At 42.5% G+C, this 21,017-nt stretch overlaps 1 protein-coding gene across 7 annotated transcripts in view; it reads right to left on the bottom strand.

Annotated features, from left to right (window-relative positions):
- Positions 1-2,919: 2,919 nt before the first annotated feature.
- The window catches only part of BZW2 (basic leucine zipper and W2 domains 2), a 63,888-nt gene continuing 45,790 nt past the window's right edge, over positions 2,920-21,017 (bottom strand). For 6 of the 7 annotated variants that reach the window (XM_084858650.1, XM_084858646.1, XM_084858648.1 and 3 more), the window contains exons 8-12: positions 17,717-17,887; positions 15,516-15,662; positions 14,081-14,219; positions 7,854-7,976; positions 2,920-4,175 (exon numbers count right to left, since the gene is read on the bottom strand). In XM_084858650.1, the coding sequence (XP_084714776.1) occupies positions 4,138-4,175; positions 7,854-7,976; positions 14,081-14,219; positions 15,516-15,662; positions 17,717-17,887 (618 nt within the window). In that variant the 3' untranslated portion in view covers positions 2,920-4,137. Of the gene's footprint in view, positions 4,176-7,853; positions 7,977-13,943; positions 14,220-15,515; positions 15,663-17,716; positions 17,888-21,017 lie in introns of those variants that run through there. The other variant, XM_084858652.1, reaches the window with a different exon arrangement.

Below are 21,017 nucleotides of genomic sequence, written 5' to 3' on the forward strand. Positions count from 1 at the left end.
CTGAGTTCTAGTCCCCACTTGGCCATGAAGCTCACTGGGTGACTTTGGGCCAGTTGCAGACTCTCCGTGATGCTACAATGAAGAAGAGGAGGACCATGTAAGTCACCTTGGGTTCCTTGCAAGAGGGAAAAAGTGGGATATAAATCTAATGAATAAATGAATAAAATGCAGTTTCTTCACATTTCACAATGATTTATATTCTGACTAGACATTTCAACTATGGGGCTTTAGGAATTAGAGAGGACTTAAAAAGGTAGATGTTTCAGTTTCTCAAAAGTGGTAATTAGGGAGGTGCTCAGAGGCCAACTTTGTCCAAAGCAATGTCCAAATTATCAGGCCAAAAGTCCTTCTCCATCCCGCCCCCCTGTATGCCATTTAGATTTCTGTGACCAAAGGGAGAGACCAGTTGCGCTCCAAGAGCTCAGTTTAAAACTCAAAGTCTGGTAGCGTCTTAAAGATCGATGTATTATGGATAAGCTTTCATGGACTTCAATTCAATAAATTTGTTTTTAAACAAACAAACAAACAAACACCCACCCTGAAAAGACTTTCATAAATTCGGCAGTAATCTCGGTAGTTTGTTGGCTTCAAAACAAGTGCTATTCCTCTGCAGAAGCCCTATATAAAAGCACCCTAGAGTTTCGCACTACCTCACTACATGCTTAACTAGGTATGGCCACACTCTATCCTATTAGCAATAATTACATTATTCAGTTGCCACAGTTCCTGTACAGAAAAGCGCTTTACATTTTGCTTTCAGAAAGCAAGACGCCTTAAATTATCACTTTGTTGAACGCTATCAGCCAGCGGAATTTTGTTTTCTGCTTCTTGCGCTGTGACTTCATAAGAGACTTCCCAGCACATCTTGGGGACCATGCGGGCTAGTATTGGAGGAGACACATATTAACTCCAGTATCAGAGGAAGTGCGGGCATCAGTTAGCACGGTTGGGCACCTGGCGAGGGCCCACAGTCCAGCAGGGGCCCAGGGAGCTCCTCCTCCTCCTGTTATTTACCTGCCTCTTGCTCCGGCCCAGACAATGATGGTGGCGAGAAGGAGCAGTAGATGCCACTGCCTCCCTGTTCGCTGGCTCTCCGCCTGTCAAGCAAGCAAGCAAGCAATGGTAAGAAAGAGGACGAAGACCGACAGCAGCTGGTGATAATGGGAGTGAGAAGATAGATTCACTGAGGGAGGGGGCCCATGGAGGGTGTCTTGCCGAAGGGCCCGCAAAAACCGGGAGCTGGCACTGATCAGAGGCAGTGTGCCTCCAAATGCCAGGTGCTGGGGAACATGAGCAGGAGGATGCTGTTGCACTTATGTCCTGCTTGTGGGCTGCCTAGAAGCATCTGGTTGGCCACTGTGGGAACAGAATGGTGGGCTAGATAGGCCTTTGGTCTCACCCAGCAGGGCTCTTCTTGCGTAAGTTAAAATCTTCACCTAGCCACCAAGCTCGCTGCGTAACTTTGGGGCAGGCACCACCTCTCAGCCTCACCCACCCCACAGGTTTGCTATAAGGATGAAATGGAGGGAGAAAGGACCCATCTGCGTCACCTTGAGCAAGGAAGCTTAGAGTCGTGATGTTGGACTGGGCCTGGCGGAGGGGGAGCTTGCCCAACCCACTGCTCGATTCAAGAAATCCAGAGCTAGAGCATCTCGAAGCGATGGGCTGCCCAGCCAGTGCTTGGAGACCTCCAGCAAAGGAGAGTCCACCACCCTGCTCAGTAGTTGGGTGCATTATTCTGTGGAGGCTGGTGGCTGATATCAGTGAAGCGGTGAATCTGCTCCGAGTTGCAGTGAGAACTCTGAAGTTCTTCTCACCTTGGATAGCTCTCTCAGTTCTAACTGAAACCTGGAACAGATTCACTGCCCCACTGACATAGGAGTCACCAGCCTCCACTGGCATTATTGAACTGCTCTTACCATCACGTTTATCCTAATGTTCAACCAAAATCTTCCCTCCTGTAACTTAAGCCCAATAGATCTAGGCCTACGCTCTGGGGTAACAGAGAACAAGTCTTTCCCTTCTTCTGACAGCCCTTTAGGTATTTGAAGAATAGCCAACGTATCTCCTCTCAGTCACCTCTTCTCTAGGCTAAACATACCCAGTTCCTTCAGCCTTTCCTCATAAGGCTTGCTTTCCTTTCATAGGAATAGTGGGATATAAATGCAGTAAACAAATACATTTATCCCAGCAATCAATATTCTGTTTAGTTGTTGGCTTCTTAAAAACCATCCTGGAGTTTTAGGATATACTGACAAAAAGCCCAGAGAACCATAGCGGCAGAAGGAGAAAAGATGTATGGTAATGATAGGTGGATGAGGTAGGGATTTGTGGGAAAGGAATGAAGGAGAGAAGGCAGAAAATGGACCAACAAGGGGTGGACCCTCAGATAAAGCCTAGGAAGAGAAGGGCTTGGTGCTGTTGCTAGGAAGAGAGCTGGTATATGAGGAAGATGGTTCGACAGAGACAAATAGATGTAAAAGCAATTTAAAATAACTGAGTTAAAGAAGTTAATAGACTTTGCTGATCAAATAAATTTGCCTGAAGGTAAAATCAATAGTCCTGAAGAAGCACACTTGCTTTGGTTTTAGATCATGGATTTGTATCATAGCAGGCATTATCATATGCCTGTTACGAAGATATGAGTGGTAAACCTGTGGCTCTCCAGTAGTTCTTGGACTCCAACTCTCATCAGTTGCACCTAGCATGGCCATTCATCATGGATGATGGGAGCTGAAATCCAACAACATCTGGAGGACCCACCCATCTTAGGAAGAGGCATCCCCATGCTATGCGAGAGAAAAGGGCAATGCCTCTTTTGGGATGATTCTTGCAATCTGCAGTTTCATAAATACTTGTATTAGAAAAATAAATAAATAAATAAATAAATATATCCAGCCAATTAAACAGAGCTGCTTTATAGTCAATTAAAAGTGCTTTTAATTTATTAATATAACCAATTAATTGATTAAACAGGTTTCAAGCTGTATATAACGGAATGAAATATCGCAACCTATCTCTCGTTTAAGAAAAAAAATTCACGTAGTTGTTAATTCACCCACACTCCTATTCAATATAGAAGCCTTAGGGCTGGTTGACATGTTACCTATCTACATGGCAAACTGATTTCCCTTTGTGGTAATGCACAGACGTAGTTCTTCATGTGGAAACTCCCAATGACCTAGAGCAGCCTTCCCCAAACTGGTGCCCTCCAGCTGTGGCTGAAGGATGTTGGGAGTTGCAGAACAACACATCTGGAGAGCAGCAGGTTAAGGAAGGCTGTTCCTGGAATGTCAGCCCCAGGTGTGGAATCTCTCCATGCCATCAGGAGGAAGTGGTTTGCCACATTGATCAAATACAAAGTGTAGTGATGGCCACCAATTTGGATGGCTTTAAAAGGGGGTTAGACAAATTCCTGGAGAAGTCTATCAATGGCTACTAGGCTTGAAGGCTGTGTGCTGCCTCCACTACCAGAGGCAGTATGTCTATGTACACCAGTCACTCGGGTTGCTGGGTGGAAGGGTGCTGTTGCACTCATATCCTGCTTACGCTTTCCTGGTCGACAGCTGGTTGGCCACTGTGTGAACAGAATGCTGGACTAGATGGACTCTTGGTCTGATCCAGCAGGGCTTTTCTTATGTTTTATGTTAGACTGGACCTTCTAAGATCCTCCTGCAGAACGTCAACAGTAATTTGGTCACATACAAGCCACTTCTGAAACAAACAAATGTGCATGAAAACGTGAAGATATAAAAGCCATTTAATTCCAAAAAAATGTGGTGATGTCAAATCACATACACAAGCAAATATTGAGCTACAGGCACAGATCACACAACCCTATGGATAGACACCGAAGTACCTGAAAAGATACTAATAAAAAGGAGTCGTTAAGTATTTTATTTCTGTTTTCCTGTATGTCTCCTTGCTGAATGATGCCTCTGCCTACTTTAGTGTACAGCGTGCCAGACGAAGAGTCTCAAGTACAGCATCTAATGTCTCAGGACTCCAATATCTTATTCTTCTAAACAAAAGGAAAGCCTAGCCTAGAATTTTCGGTATGACACTGAAGTAAGAGTCTTTTGCTTGAACAGTACAAAATTGCCCAAGAAGCCATCAGCCATAGCTTGTGTGCTTTGTTCAGCCATCTTGATTTTCGTCACCTTCAGATTCAGATTCTAAGAGGTAAAAAGAAAGAGGGCGAAAGGTGAAGCTTTTTCTCCAACTATTAAAACAGGTCGAATGGCAATGTTTATATATATTTGTGTGCCTCAAAGATGATAATGTATAGATTTCACGGCCACAACATGTAGCGATGGCTACTCACATCATTTCTTTAAAGGGATGTACATCCTGACTTTCAATAAAAATCTCAAGGTGACTTACAAAATTTAAATATACAATACAGCGAATTTAAAACATACACATCTAAAATAGATACTAAATACAGTAACATCACTAAGAGCAGCATAAAAAACAAAAAAAAATCAAGATTAAACCAGATCAATTGGAATTAAAAGGCCAGAGAAAATAAAGTCTTTGGCTCTGAAATAATATCAGGATAACGGTTAGGTGATCCTCTCTGGGAAGAGTGTTCTATGATCAGGTGCCACCACTTAAAAGGCTCTTTTTGCAATAGCCACCTGCCATACCTCAAATGGTGGGGTAACCAGAAGAAGAGCCTCTGATAAGGATGTATGTGTACAAACAGGCATTTGCAGGGGCAGGCAATCCTTCAGGCTTAGCTTAGATGACTTTAAAAGAGGATTAAGCCAAATCTGTGGAGGAAATTGTGCCAATGACCACTAGTCTTAATGGCTATAGGCAAGGGGTATTGAACCTCAAGCTTGTAGCCAAATTCAGCCTACCCATGGGCCAAATCCCATGCCTGCTGGGGTTTCCCAGACAGTCATGCTCCTTTCCCCTAGCCTCACCCCTTTCTCCCGATCATTTGGTGGTTTCTTGGCTTTTGCGTGTTCCCATCCCTCATTCAGAAAGGTTGAAATTCCTCTGCTATGTTTCTGGCAGTATATTTAAGCTAAAATATACTCGTATTTTGACCCCGTTCCACCCTAGAATACAGCTCCTAAGAGCTTCGCCAAAATGGACTTCAGAGGTTCAACACCCCTGCTATATGCTCCCTCCAGAAGCAATATGCCTCTCGATACCAATTGCTGCAGAGCAACAAAGTGAGGGGCTATTGCCTTAATATCTTGCTTGGGGTTTTCCAGAGGCATCTGGTTGGCTGCTGTGGGTGACGGGATGCTGGACTAGATGGACCTTTAGTCTGATTCAAGAAGGCTCTTGAACCCTAGATATTAATAACGAACTCATTCTTGGATTTTTATGTATCCAAAATGGCACCATCCATGCACAAGGGGGACATATCAGCAGACATGGGAAATCTTAAAGTTTGCAGAAGGGTACACAAATCTTTAGGACCCCCCCCCCCAAGTGGTAGGATGCCAAATACAACCAAGTGAAGATTAAGCAGGCTCATGGCCACAGAATGCTGATCAACTCTTTGGGGGTGGGGAATGGAAGACCAGGAAAGAAAGGAAATGGAAGAGTATCCCGAAAAAGGGCATGGCTGGCTGGAAACCTGAACAGGAGCACTCTACACTACAGCATTTTGTTGCGGGTCCCACTTGTTCTACCATAATTGTAAAGTAACTGCTCTACTGCTGGCTCAGACATTCCAGCGGCAGCCTCTTCCTTTGCACAAGAGACGCAACAAGCTGCCAGTGCAGCAATAAAGTGACAAGACCATTATTCACCCAAGAGCGCACAAGAGAGCGTACAGTGAATGCACATGAACCCAAGCACGCTGTAAAATGCATATGAAATTAAACCCATTCTCAAGCATTATCAACAACATGGAAAACAGAACAAAAAACCCAAACACATGAGACACTGATTCTGATTTTGCAGGGTCATCTCCTCCCTCTGATTGCAATTAAAATTACCGAATCTGCTACAGACAATATGGGCAGATGAGAATTACAGGCAGAAACAAACACAGGAAAAAGGAGAAATAGAACAGGGATGTTAACTAAAATACAAAAAGCCATGAGATATTGTGTTTAGGCAAACAACACTTTTTAAAAATAACCTTTCCAGTAGCATCACTTACTGAATCTTGCCACAGGTTGTTATATTCCACAATGGTTTTAGGATCTATCACTTTTTGAAAAAGTTATATTTGAGCAGCCATAAAAAAAGGAGGGCAGAATCAGTAACCTCGATGCCTTTCTTTCATTTTTACTCTAGACTAGGCACAGGAAGCCTGATCTGGACCAGGCATCCTGCACCTACTCTAGAGTAAAAATGAAAACAAGATGTAGCTTCTAAATACGACTTTGAAGTTACGTCTCTTCGGGCCCAGAATAAAGCAAATGATAAGCTTGGATTTTGCAGAGGAACTACGTAAGAATAATTATAACCTGCCAATCACATGTGCAGCTAATATGGGATTAGTCTTCAAGGGGAGCTACTTCAAGACTTTCAGCAGAAAGCAAAAATACATCTCCATGGGAGGTCATGAGATGGAGGGGAGGCAGGGGGTGGGGGAGAAACCAACTCCTGGAACTAGAAAAGCAAAGCTTTATTACTTTCTTAACTCTTTGTGGAATGTACAGTTGAGCTGGGGTCTTTAACAATTCAATTCTTTCATTTTGGAGGAGACATTATTTCCCAATGAAACTCCCCCCCCCCCCAACAGAATTTATACTCCAAAGTTTGCTCACTGGTTTGAATTCATAACTGGTCTCCAATTCAGCAATTCTGGTGCATGAAAAACAGATGTGCACACATGGCTTGGGACCCACTTCAGTTGTGCGTAAGGGCTCGGGCATGCCTGATAGGATTCCCCCCACCCCTTTAAAACAATAGGCACCTGTGCCACATCACAGCTGGTCAGTTTCGCAACTTAAGACACAAGTCAGAAGTCTCCTTAGGCATGCATTGGTGTTCTTTGGATCCCAGCCATAAAACTCTATGTGAATGGAGGTTGTCCTATTCACTAAACAGCCTTCTCCGACACGGTGCTCACTAGATGTGCTGGCCTACAACCTCCATTCCCAGCCAGCATGGTGGGAGTTGCAGTCCAGCACATCTGGAAGGCACCAGGTTTGGGAAAGGCAGCACTTTTTAGAGGCCCAACTCTATCCCAGTTCAGCTTGCTTTACTGCTATGTTGCAATGGGCAGACTGCATCATCATCTTGTCTGGAGTCTTTCATTTTGGGTTGGATACAGATTTATGCTGGCGTAGATGGACTTTGCTTCCCATGGCAGCTCCTCCACCTCCTGAAATGCTATGCAGAAGGTCAGGAGACCCTTCTGTATGGGCTCAGCTGTGGTGTGTGTGGGGGAAGGGGGATCCCCAAAACTCAGACGAAGGAACCATCCATGTGTAGAGCCCTCTCGAGGAAGTGAGACCCTGGATCCAGCCCTTTAACTTATTTCCAGAGTTTCTTGCAAAGAACTTACAGCTCATTTGTAGATAGTCATTAATTCAGAATTTTGTACCAACCAGTGTGAAGACAAGCTATAATCCCCTCCCCCCAGGCATTTCAATCAATAAAATAGTGTTTGGGTGGGTGACACTAGTTATGTTATAACTACTGTGTAAAAACAGGCCACACAATGAGAATCAAACTAGCTGGAGCCAGTCAACTTAAGTCTCACTTGCCTTTTGGAATGTGGATGATGAGAAACCACAGACTCTGCTGTGTGGGCCAGGAGAAAAGCCTTGGCAGTCCAGATAAACCAGGAACAGGTTTGCCAAGAAGCCAAGCACGCTACACTTGATCTTAGCCAAAAGGCCAAGGGGCCAAACATTCAAATAAAGCATTACCTTCTTCAGCATTCTGTAGCCACTCAACAAACTTCTTCATCTGGTCAAGAAACACACTTTTGCCTTTAGCAAGATGTGCCTCTTTGTACCATTTCAGGATGGCTTCTTCACTTAGGACATCGGCTGTAATTCAAAACCAGGGAATAAACAATCAGTATATATTTCTGGAGAGAGAACTAAACCAAAAAAAGTGCTGCTAAGACACACACAGAACTTGACTCTGTTGCTGGTATTTAACACTTCAAATAATTTCATTTTGTGTTATGTAAAATTGCTTCCTTTATTCCTGCTTAACACCCCACCCCACCCATAACAATTCAGAACATGCCTGTCATACGAATTGCCATTGAGAGTAAAGACCTGTTGTCCATCTGGTTTGGTCTATTCAGTCTCTGACAAGGGCAAAAGCTTCCACTTAAGAATATGCATGTATCTCACACAAAAACAGTGACATGTGCAGATTATACACAAGTGTAATTTATTGTACACATGCACTAAAAAGCAGAGGCCAAATATAACATCCCTGTGCAAACATACAGATTACCAGCACGTAAAATCATCATAAATGATGATCCAAATATAGGATTTGCCAACTACTATACAGAGGCAGCTACCATGTGCTAAAGTAGCTCTAAGTCAAGTATTAACTTCAGGTTCCATAATAAGATAATCAGATCAAATAATAGTTTCTTGATTTTATAAGTCTTAATACTAGGTACAATTATTTTAAGTTGTGAATAGCTTCATTTCATTTGTTTTATTTTGTGCTATAAATCATATTCTTGGAGAGTTTTAGATTTTTTTTTTAAAAAATGGTTTCAATAGTAATCCATTTAGCAATGATTTTGAGTAGAAAACAATGAACCAAAAAAAGGTTCTTGTTACCCTTAGAGAAACTTGCTGTATACTTGTACATTGTCTAGTTACTGAAATGGTCCATGTACTGGAGAACAGATTTAATAAGAATCATTTTATACATGTTTTCTGGCTTGGCTGAGAAACAGCTCAACTATTGCACATCTGTTGCAACAGAGACATGGTAATTAATTGTAAGACAAATGTTGACAGGTATTCTGTTAAGGGCTCTATTCAGATCACTTAGCACTTAATTTATGTACTCAAAGTCCTATTGATTGCAGAAGCATGCAGGCACATGTTTAAAGTTACTTGAATCCCAAGTCTGAGAGCTGTCTTGAGATTGGAACCTCTTTAGCTAGAGCATTCCGAGGGAGACAACAGAACTGGAGGAAGAAGAGATCAAAACGGAAGTGGAGAAGAACTGTCTGCGTTGTTCGGTCCAAATGTTTATACAGACTTACCCAATTTGCACCTCCCCAAGTTATATATGAACCGGAACGCACTTGCACACTGAAATCTGCACTTGGAATGTTGTGATGCAATTTGTGACTCAAAAATTACAAATATTAAGGAAAAGTGCAAACAAACACATGCATATTAGGGGAAAGCACACACAAAAATGCATTATCTTAGGGTAAAATTGCTTGCAAAAAGTGCATCCCACTAGGAGAATTGCATACACAAAATGGTATTACAAGAAATCTGTACAAAAACGCACACAAACGTTCACGCGACAAACTTATACTCAGCAAAGTGAGAAATGGAGGGAAACTGAAACTGACAGGTTTGGCCATCCACGAAGTACAATGTGCTTAAGAATACAGAATGAAGCGATCTTGGATGGGCCATGAATAAGGACAGAGAAAAAGTGAAATGAGCCACCAGGGTGAATTAAAGGTCAACAGAATTTTCCTTAAATTTTGAGAAAGATTGTTTGTAACTTATTTATGCTTTCCGTACTTCAAAAAAGATAATATTCTCCTGTCAACAGAGAGATGCTCAATTAAGCAATCATGCAGGACAGGGCACAGTTAATCATCTTCCTAGGTTGCTTTCTGAAGTACGATGAACATTAGGGGTAATTTATATTTATCCATTTATGATTAAAGATGATTAAGATGACATTTTAAATGCTGCTGCAATTTTAGCTGAACTTCTGTGGGAAGTGTAGTTCTCATTGCAGCCCCAAGTAATGTCATTCTGAGCTAAGCCCATGAAGCGATGCATGAAGGAATTCCCAGTGGCTGTTAACTGATTCCAGCCACCCACTATCTCAGCCTGGAGGGATTATTATAGACATACAGAGAAAACACATAGGTAGGAAAGCTGTGCAAGACTAGGCGAAAGTTCCTGGTTTAGGAAGCTGGGATTTAACTAATTAAAAATTGACTCTCAGTGCAATCCTATGCACATCTACTCAGATACAAGTCCCACTGAATTCAATGGGGCTTTCTCCCCATTGAATTCTGAGGTAAAGAAGTTTACATCAATATGTCTGGTGGCCTAGAGCCACATATATTAGGTTAGTTAGTAACGTTTATCCATTTAAAGATCAAACACATGGTGACTCTGAATGCAGTATTGCTAGAATATATTTTGATAGGTTATAGTTCCCACAGGATTGGGATTACAGTTTGGGATTTAGTATCTTTTATGTACATCAATATGTTTAAAACAATAAAGCAGTAATATCACCAAATGACTGAAGATCTGACTTTACTAAGCATTGAAGTCAAACCCCCCAAATCCTGCCATTTAAGTTCGGTTAAGAAACCAGTTTCCTTCACAAACGTAAAGGTTCTTTAATATTTAGAAATGCAACAAATTAAAGAAGGGGTTGGGAGAGGAAGGAACAAGAAACTTGTGACTTTCTCAAGGTTGTCTTCATAATGGAAAAAATATACAGATTCAAATTTGAACGTCTGATGTGAAGGACTCATGAAAAGGGACAGAATATCATAAGACTAGGTTGAAATCTAATAGTCCAGCTCTTGGTTAAATCATAAATGCCTCCTAGTGGATGGAGTAGAGAACACCCAATCTCTGGATCTCTCAATAGTGACAGCAGAGAGAACATACATTACTGCAGATTGACTTTAAATTGAGCTTAACCTATATCTACTCAACAAAGGCAATTTTCGCACTGAAAGGGTCATTTAGAAACCCAGTGCAAAGCAACATGTTTATTCTATTCATGTTTCTTAAACTAATGCACTTAAGTGTGTCAATACGGAGGTAATGATCCTGGCTTGCTAAATGGGTCCATCTTCTTCTCCTTTGCCTCTTCCTTCCTTGATTTAACGTCAGTTTACTAGCCAAGATCTTAAACTAGGAAGGCCATTTTATCCTTAACCATTTTATCCTATTTATCTGATTAAACAGACCAGATTTAAGTACCAAAGCAGACATGTGAGGGCAAGAGATGAGCAGAGAGGCGGAGATGTGCGCAGTCCCAATGCTTGTTTCTGTTTGCTAAACCATGGTTGTTAAACCATGGCTTAGTAAGGTGGGATTATTACATCCAAAACAGCCCGGTATTTGTCCTAGCTAGAGTCTTTTCCACCTCCATGTCATTAAAAGTTTGAGTGCTTATTTCTAAATTATGCCAGAGGATAAGAATAGGCTTACTGACTTTCAGCAGGCAGACCCAAATCCCTCAGTCTGTGGCCAGTATGACACTACAATCAATACAAACAAAGCCTATTATGAAACGTTTCTGCAGAAGCTGCTTTCCCCCCTTCAACTATTTATAGCAACCATGTCATATAACACCCGCAAAAGACAGACTTTTAGTCTCTATGACAACCCAATACTAAACTGGCTATGAACTCAATCCTTATATAAAAGGAAAATCTGCAGTGGAGAATTGAGTGTCTTTTTGTATCTCCTTGAACAAAGACATAAGAGATGTGCTAAATCTCAAAGGGAAACTTCTGCACTTGCCTATTTGCAGTCTATTCAGTATTTTTAGGATCCATGTTTCACTGTCAAGCTCTTTAAGCTGAGGTTTGATGCAGGTTATGCTTAGCCAACACTGAAAATTCAAAACCCTCAAGGCACCAACTACAACTCTCCAAAGGTCTCTTCTGTTTTCCCAGCCCAAGAAGCAACTCATAGAATGTCTCCCTTGGCAGCCTCTCAGATGCCTGGAGCAAAGACCATCCCAAAGACACATCAGTTCTGTTCACAGAACCATCTAAAAATGTAGGAACAGCCCTGCTGGATCAGACCAAAGGCTCATCTAGTTCAGCATCCTGTTTCCCACCATGGCCACCGAGATGACTCTGGGAAGCCCACAAGTGGAACATGAAGGCCCACTCCTCTTTTTTTCCTCAGCAACAGGTATTGAGAAGCATGCTTCCTCTGATCCTGAATATAGCATACAGACATCATGACTAGTAGCCACTGACTGAGTCTTTGACTAAATTTAGTCTGTGACTAAATTGTATGGGTGAGTAACCTGTACATCACCCCTATGATTTATTATTTGTTTACTTATTGCATTTATATCCTGCCTTTTTTCCTCCAGGTAACCCAAAGCGGTGTACATAATCCTCCTCCTCTCCATTTTATCCTCACAACAACAACCCTGTGAGGTAAGTTGGGCTGAGAGTCTTGACTGGCCCAAAGTCACCCAGTGAGCTCCATGGCTGAGTGAGTAGGGACTAGAACCCAGGTCTCCCACATCCCAGTCCAGCACTCGAACCACTACACCACACTGGCTCTATGATTTGCAGTTTGGGAAAGCATTCTAGGATTCCATACTACCAAATCAAAATCCCAAGAGTCTTATAGCTTATACCAAAGGGATAAGAGTCTACACACAAACAGTGGATAAGATATGACAGTGTCCAACAATGCCAAGGCCTTCCCTGCTTCCTCCCGATTTACCTCTTCCACCATTTTACAAAATTGTCTGCCTAGTGGATCATTTCACATCTGATTGATTCTAGTGAATTTCTCTTACAAGATTCACTCTCTGTTATGGATGCCTAGTAATTCTGAACTGCATTACAACATGCCTGCATTATATGATATATATATATTTTGATATACGTATATTTGGCAAACGAGAAGATTGGCAAAATGTTAGTTTCCATTGCATCTGCCATATATCTTCTGCTACCTGGTACACTGAATGTATGGCAGAATGATTGTGTCATCTTCTTAGATAAATCTTACTTTTAAAAACTCTTATCAGAGTTGCATAGTTGGGTGATCACAGAATACCAGAGTAGCACAATTGTGCAATAAAGAGAAAAAGCTAAAAGGTAGATGCAAAACATGCTCGTTAGGGGTACACAAACCACTGATTTTACTGGGAGGGGGAGCAGACAACGTTCGCTCAGCTCAGGACCACAATACCTGATGGAGCACCTCTCCCAGCTTGAACTGACCCATACACTACCCTCAGCATCCAAGGCCCTCCTCTGGGTGCCTTCTCTGAGGGAGGCTTGGAGAGTGGCAACAAGAAAGAGGGCCTTCTTGGTGGTGGCCCCCGAATTATGAAATCATTTCCCTGATGAGGTCTGCCTGGCGCCAACATTGTCATCTTTTCCATGCCGGGTTAAAACTGCTCTCTTCTCTCACGTATTTGGCAGCAAACAATGAGTTTTAAATTAGGTCTTGGATCATCTTTGGCTGATGGTTTAACAAATTGTTTTTAGGTATGTGTATTATCTCTTTATATGGTCTTATGTAAATGCTTTTCTTTTTGTACTTTGTATAATGTGTTTTAATGGTTTTTAATTTTTGTGAACTGCCCAGAGAGCTTCGGCTATGGGGCAGTTTAGAAATATAATAATAAATGGAATGAGTGAAAGGGGATGATGAAAGAAACAATGACAAGAAGCTCCCCCCACATGTGATACAACAATTCCAGTGGACAAGCCCCAGGGTTAGATGCAAGATTCCTGTCCACTGACATTTTGTTGTACTGTAAATTGAAGTATAAAAATTGGATCCCTCTTAAATATGGATAAAGCTTTAAAGCACAGCAGCTCTGGAAATACACCAGTTCTTGGCTGTGTCTTGTCCATTTTCCATGGGTAAGAGAGTTTTTGTTTGTTTGGGGAGGGCTAGAATTATAGATGGAGGCACACATGAGCCTTCAGCTAAGCAATCCACTCCAACCACATTTAGCTTTATAAAACAGAAAGGGTAAAGAGGCATGGGCCACATCATTGGGCAAACACAATGCTAATCTTATTCAACAAAATATTGCACTGATGTTTTAGCTTGATTTTTGATTTTGTACCAGTTTTTAAATTTTACTGAATTGCATCGCATGTCAATTTAACGGAAAATATTTTGACTAAAAGTAAGAAAAAAACAAAAAGAAAAGAAACAAACTAGGTATGGACAGATACCTTTATAAAAGAGCACCACAATCTTCTGAAAGGCTTTCATAAAGTGGATGTTATCATAACAGTATTCCTGAACCTTCTGAAGAAGGATCAGCTCTGACTGGCCTTGGGTGCTGAACACAGCCAGTAATGGTGCATATTGCTAAAACAATCAGAGGAGAAATTAGTTAGTTATTCACAGCCCATTGCAAAAAACCAAAAACACTTGAGGGGAATGGACATACAAAATATTGTTGTCTGCAATGTTTTCAAAACACGTTTGGAATTTTATTGGGTTAGATCCAGGATTTGCCTTTTACTAGGCGAAGGGCTCCCCTCGTAGAAAGTCTCTCTGGCCAATTGGGGGGGGGGGGCTTCTCTTGACACTACACTGCTCACCCTATTAAGCAGGGTCTCCTGGCTCTGTGCAGCATTTTCAGGGGGCTGGTGTGGGAAAGAAGCCCACTTCCACCAGCACAGTTTATCCAGCATAAATCTCGATTCAACCTACTATATTTTATTATTGGTTTTAACTGTTAGCTGTCCTGAATCATACATAAGCTCCACAAGGGCAGGATATATATTTTCATATAAATAAAAATAAACATTCACTCTGGATGAATTGTATGGCTCATGTTTGCAATTGTAAAGTAAATGTATTACCACTTGAACAAACTGTTTTGTATCATCCTAAAATCACCTCCAAAGCCTGGACCAAATGGACCTAGAGCTCTCAATGCTGTAGCATTGTTGAGTAAGTTTGAATGGCCCTTTCTGAAGGAATGGGATGTATCATCATGACTGGCACATAACGCTGGCCCTCGTGGCATATGCACAGCAAGTTCTGATTCAAAGTGCTGGTATTAACATTCCAAGCCCTAAACGTCTTGGGGCCAGGTTATTTGAAGGATCGCCTCCTCCCATATGTACCCGCCCAGACCCTAAGATCATCTTCAGGGGTCCTTCTCTGGGAGCCCCTGCCAAAGGAAGTGAGGCGGGTCACTATCAGGAAGACGGCCTTGTCTGCTGAGGCACCCCAGCTGTGGAATGAGCTCCCTAGAGAGGTTTGCCTGGCACCTACGTTGTACTCCTTTCAGTGCCAGATGGAGACCTTTTTTTATTTTAGCATTTTAGCATCCTAGTCTTTTAGCTCTGCTGTTTTAAATCTGTATTTTTAAATCTCTGCATTGCTGCTAGGTATTATTCTGGTTGTACTTTTATATTGTAGTTTTAAGCTTTCATATTTTAGGTTGTTTTATGTTGTACTTTGTGGTTTCAATTTCTGTGAACCGCCCAGAGAGCTTCGGCTATTGGGTGGTATAGAAATGAAATAAATAAATAAATACATCTCCAACCGTTTTGACAGCCATGCACACATGTGCACAAACAGCTGCACACAAAGGGAGCCCTTGGATCCAGCCCTACATTCCCATTGTAGAAGTGTTCCCCACTTGCACACCTTCAGATGTTTAAGTGCTTGTTCTGCAACCAGTTCTTCCTTCTTGTTCCATTCAACAGCATTCATTATACAGGTCCACAGGAGTCCAATCACGGCTGGCTCTGGCAGATCGTTTCTCTTCATTTCTTCCTTTACATAAAGCACCATCTGCAGTGGGAGACAGAAAAAAAACAACTACCTGCTGCAAACGTCTGCCAATAATTATATTTTGCACTGCGTTAATCCAACTGTTGGTAGTTTACAGAGGAAATGGAAAGCCAAGAGGAAATATTTTAAAAAGCATGTGATTGACAATGAACTAGGAGGAGGGCTTTTTCTGCTGTGGCACCCCGGCTCTGGAATGAGCTCCCTAGTGAGGTTCGCCTGGCACCTACATTGTATTCCTTTCGGCACCAGGTGAAGACCTTTTTTATTTTCCCAGGCATTTTAGCATTTTAGCTTTCTAAATTTTTAGCTTTGCTGTTTTAAATCTGTATTTTAAACTCCTGCACTGCTGCTAGGTTTTATTGTGGTTGTATTGTTATATTGTGGTTTTAATGTTCTATATATTTTAAATTGTTTTATTGTGTGTTGTTTGGTTTTAATTTTTGTGAACCGCCCAGAGAGCTTCAGCTATTGGGCAGTATAGAAATGAAATAAATAAATAAATAAATAAATAAATAAACTTTTGATTTGGTTTGAAGGCCTACGTTTATCAAGGGCATTCAGACCAGAGGAAATATTCGACAGAATATAGAAAAGGGGCTTCACTGCACTCAGGGATGGGTGAACAAACAATATTTATATTCTCTGAACATCAACTTGATGCTCCTCCCCCTGCATTTACTGTGTTTGTTTACAAGCTGTTTGTTTTGTGTGTACAGGAAAACTGTGCAAAATGAATGGGAAAAAGCTGCAAAAATTCTGCATAGTTTCCAAAGGTGCAGTGTAAAAATTGATTTAAAAAAAAAAAAAATTCAAATGCAGACACATGTTCGAGAATTTGTGAATGCTTTCAGAGAACACATTCTCCTGTTCGCGTTTAGGGCTGCGATGCAACATGTTCATGTGATTTGCGAATATAAACCAAATTCTTGTACATCCCTAATTGCACTTGAGTCATCATACAGCAAATGAGCATTCATACCATTGCAACATGCCAGATGGGGAGTAAAAAATGTTCACTTGGCAGCCACTAGAGGGCAACCATCACATGTGACACACAAACCTATTCCATCCTTTGACAAGGATTGTCCCTGGATGGCTGGATTGTTTTCTGTGCAATGTCACGTCTTCCACACGATAAAGCAACCTTTACTATTATTCTCATGCCACTGTAGGCTTGCAGTAATGCTTTCTTAGCAATGATATAACATCAACAGCTGGTGTTATATGTGGCAACCCACCTCCCAACAGGCAGGTAGCTAGAAACACTTAACACTACACCTCCAAAGCCTGCAATGGTTTTACAGATTTCTGAATTCAAAAGGTGCTCAAAGCACATGATCAACAGCACCACAAATATCTGGGGTGGTTACTGCCAGGCCCGCTAACTGCCCCCTCCTTCAGACCTTGGGGTCATTTATAAACTATTCATCAAGGGAAACGGTAGCAAAGCTGTAGGAAGAGGGTACCATCTGAAACATGATGTCGTATTTGTGTCTGCTTCGCTACTGTAATAATCTAGTATATCATTTCTTAGCACTAATATGTACATTTCTTTGTTTTGACAAAAATGGGATGGGCACAAGGCAAGGAAGATATGACATCTGGGTCTAAGTTGCCCTGTGACCACTGGAAGCCATGACTACCAGGACTACCAAGGTACGGCTAAATGTTTTTCACAAGTTTTGTATTTTTTTTTAATTTAAAATATTTCGAGGCTGCCTTTCAGAGCAGGAGCTCTCTACTTGCTGCAACCAGAAGAGCTAGAAAAGTTGCTCTGAGAAAAATTCAACACACGCTCTGAGAATTGTCTCTGACATATCCAGTGTTTGCATGGTTAAGTTTCAAGCGGAAAAACCCTTATTTAAAAAAAAAAATTAAGATAAAGGTCACAGCACTAACTGCAATCAATTATAAAATAGCATTTTTTTTCATACGCTATGTAGCTACTCCATTCTAAGAGCTAATTTTTGCATTTCTTTCCCCTGTAGTCAATATTCATTTAAGACTGTTTCTTCTTCTGGTTTGAATCAAAGGAAAACACCACTTTTCTCCACCTCTTTAATTGGACATTCCTGAGAAAGACGCTCCTGGAGTTCTTTCTGTAGCTCTTTCCGAGTCCCCAGTGACTGCTGGACTCGGAGGAAATCGGAAAGCTCTTTTAGGCCAGCATCTGTGAAATACTTGGCGAAGTGCTCCACATTCTGACGGTTGGCTGGAAACAGTTCCTGGAAACAAGAAAGTCGCTTTTTGTACAGCATTTTAAAATAAGTGTTCAAAGTCGTACATAACTTGGGGCAGGGAGGGATGGGGACCCATCAGGAACACAAAACCTCGTCTTCGCCATTCACAAAGGGGCAGTTGTAGTTGCCATTAACCACCTAGTCGGGCTACGTAGCCACTGCTCTAGGATAGCGCTTGAGCGGTACAGAATCTGCAGGTGCAACTGGCCAAGCATTGCTGCTAGCTGTTGACAAGGCTCTGGAGATGGCATGCTGCCTTTTAAATTTTGCCATAAGGACTGGCGGCACGTTAAAAGGCAAAGCACAGGCATGTGGCAGCACCCAGTTCTGGCTAGGAGCTCCTGGAATGATTGGTAGGCTTTCTGTCTTGCCCCTGATGGAGGAATCCTCCTCTGAGGAGGAGTCGGAGCTCCCAGACACACAATGCCAAGGAGCCACTCATGTCAGCAGATCTGGGGGAGCCTGGGCCCTCAGAGGAGGGGAGTTCCACCTCTAAGGCAGAGGCTGGGCAAACCCCTAGCCCCCGAGAACACTGCCACCTCAAAAGGCAGGCCAAATGGGGCTCCTCTGAGAAGGAGTGTTCGATTACAAAGGAGGACTCCTTGTGAGCAAGGCCCTCCTCCTGAGTAGGACTTTTGCAAGTGGGCAAAACACACTGCAGCTGTAACACACTGCAGCTGAGCCTTGCTCGGGAGGGGCTCAGAAAGCTCTGGCTATATAAGCTTTCAGTTTTCGCCTAGCCAGTGCTGGAATAATGTTGGTCATTTGTTCCTGTGCCTTATACCGTGCTTTCCAGACCTTGCCTTGTGATTTGGGATGTCAGAGAAATCAGCAACAGATCCAAATTAGTTCGGCTTTTCATGAATCCGACCCATGGATTCTGCAGTGGATCGGCTTTTCCCCTGTCGGGTGGCTTCCACCGACTTGCAGACCATTTTTCCAGCCTTTGGGAATTTGCACAAATTTCATTGGAGAAATATATACCAACATTGAAAAACCCAGCCAAAAAGGCGCATTTCCCCCATTTTGAGGGAGATTTGTGCATTTTGTGGGAATTTGCACAGCTTTGCATGTATGAATTTGCACAGATTCACATCTGTGCAAATGCAAACTTGCACACATTTTGAAACTTTAAAAAATCCAGTTCCATTGGTAGATAGATGATAGAATGAAAGGTGCCTGACAACCTGTGAAAAACAGATGGAACGGATTTTACACGATCTGTACGTCCCTACTTGTGAAGGACCTTCTGTGCTACTGACCCTTGGACTTGCTTGATTCTGCTTCTGGACTGTGTATTGTATATTTTTTAAAAAATATATTTTATATTGTTTTATGCTTCGCTTCGTGGTTTTAATTTTTGTGAACTGCCCAGAGAGCTTCAGCTATTGGGCAGTATAGAAATAAATTTAAAAAATCTTATCGCTTAACTGCTTTGACCTTTGCTTATATCTGGACCACTCCTGCCCCTGCCTGATCCCATGCTGGAGTGAAACCTTTGTGCGTGACTATTTGCCTGCTTTGTTGGTTTGCCCAATAATTTGCTCTAACGCTGAGTCTGGTTCAGTCATAACAACACCTTCCCAGCTTTGGGGCAGAGGGGCATGAAAGGGACAACGTGGAGCTCAGCTGCAAAGCAGCATCTTGCATCTTTCGCCATGTCTGATGGCATCAGAAAACAGAGAAAGGAGTTCTTCTTCCGTCTGCTTTGCCATGGAAATGCAGCACAGCAGACCACGCTCATTCTTGTATCTTCTGGGAGCCAGAGGATATGGACAGAACTGCAACAGCACTTGTGCTGTCACCAGGAAGGGCCGTAGGTCAGTGACAGAGTAGGTGCTTTGGATGCAGACAGGCCAGGTTCAATCCCCTGCATCTTCAGATAGGGCTGAGAAAGACCCTAGACAGCCACTGCCAGTCAGTGAAGGCAGTGCTGAGCTAGGCGGACCAGCCGTCTGATTTGGTGTAAAACAGCTTCCTATGTTCCTAAGGTCTGGCCACCCCTGTGCCCATGGCAGCTACACAGCAGAGGCAGGTGTGATGGGATGGGTGGAGTAGCAGAGCTCGGGGGTGACAAGGTATACACACAGAAACATAGGAAGCTGCCTGATACGGACTCAGACCACTGGTCCATCTACCCCAGTACTGTCGACACTGACTAGCAGTGGTTCTTCAGGGTTTGGGGCAGGATTTCTTCCTTGCTCTACCTGGAGATGCTGGGGATTGAACCCGGGACTTTCTGCATGCAAAGCAGGTGCTCTGCCGCTGAGCTATGGCCCCTGCCTAAGGCACTTCAACCCTTTAAATATTTTCTGCAGTGCTGTAGTGGTATATGTAGAAAATCAATTTGACACAACCGAGAACCAACATGAATCACCTAGCCCACACGTCACTTAAGCCAGAGTAATTCAATATGCACTGATTTGCTACCACTGGTTTATCATTCCATCTTTAGGGAACAATATTTGTTCAAGGTCCAGCATCTCTAAAGTATTTGGCGGTATTCACAATGTCAGGCCAAGGGTGACATTTGTTTAAGTGCTTGTAACTTAAGTTCTTACATGTTCATCCGTCAAAAGACTCTGGCTGCAATGCTAGATGTCCTAGGATTCCTAAAAGGGATCTTCCTTTTAAGAACCCTTCTTATGCACAGGATTCTGTGCATCTCTGGAGCATCTGACTTCTTTGAACTGTGCCATCCCTGGGCTACCTCAAGAGCTCTGCCTGATTGGTCTCCTTCCCAATTCAGATGAAGATTCAGAGCAGGACTGAAGAGGTGTCGGGATGGAAGCTGGGCTTCTCTTAGCAATTCCTGGCTCCTTCCTAAGGCTGCTTGCCATATACTCCAAAAAGCTTAGCCACCTGAAAACCTCATATTGGCCAAAAGGCAAGACTGGATACAGAAAACTTTTTCAAGTAATACTGAAGTTGAATACACTGGTAGGACACATCCACCTATTTCACTATGCTCAAGACAAACCATACAACATGGGACCAGGCTATCTGAGGGCCAAACGAAATGTTCTGTCTAGCATGCACGGTGGAGCCATGCATGCTCATTTTCTTTACCTTGTATAAGCATATGCAGACCTGATTCAGATCAGAACCACTGTGT

Source organism: Heloderma suspectum, chromosome 5 (genome assembly GCF_057233095.1).
Source record: "Heloderma suspectum isolate Gila_16-S chromosome 5, 16-S_ref, whole genome shotgun sequence".
In the NCBI taxonomy this organism is placed as follows: Eukaryota; Metazoa; Chordata; class Lepidosauria; order Squamata; family Helodermatidae; genus Heloderma; species Heloderma suspectum.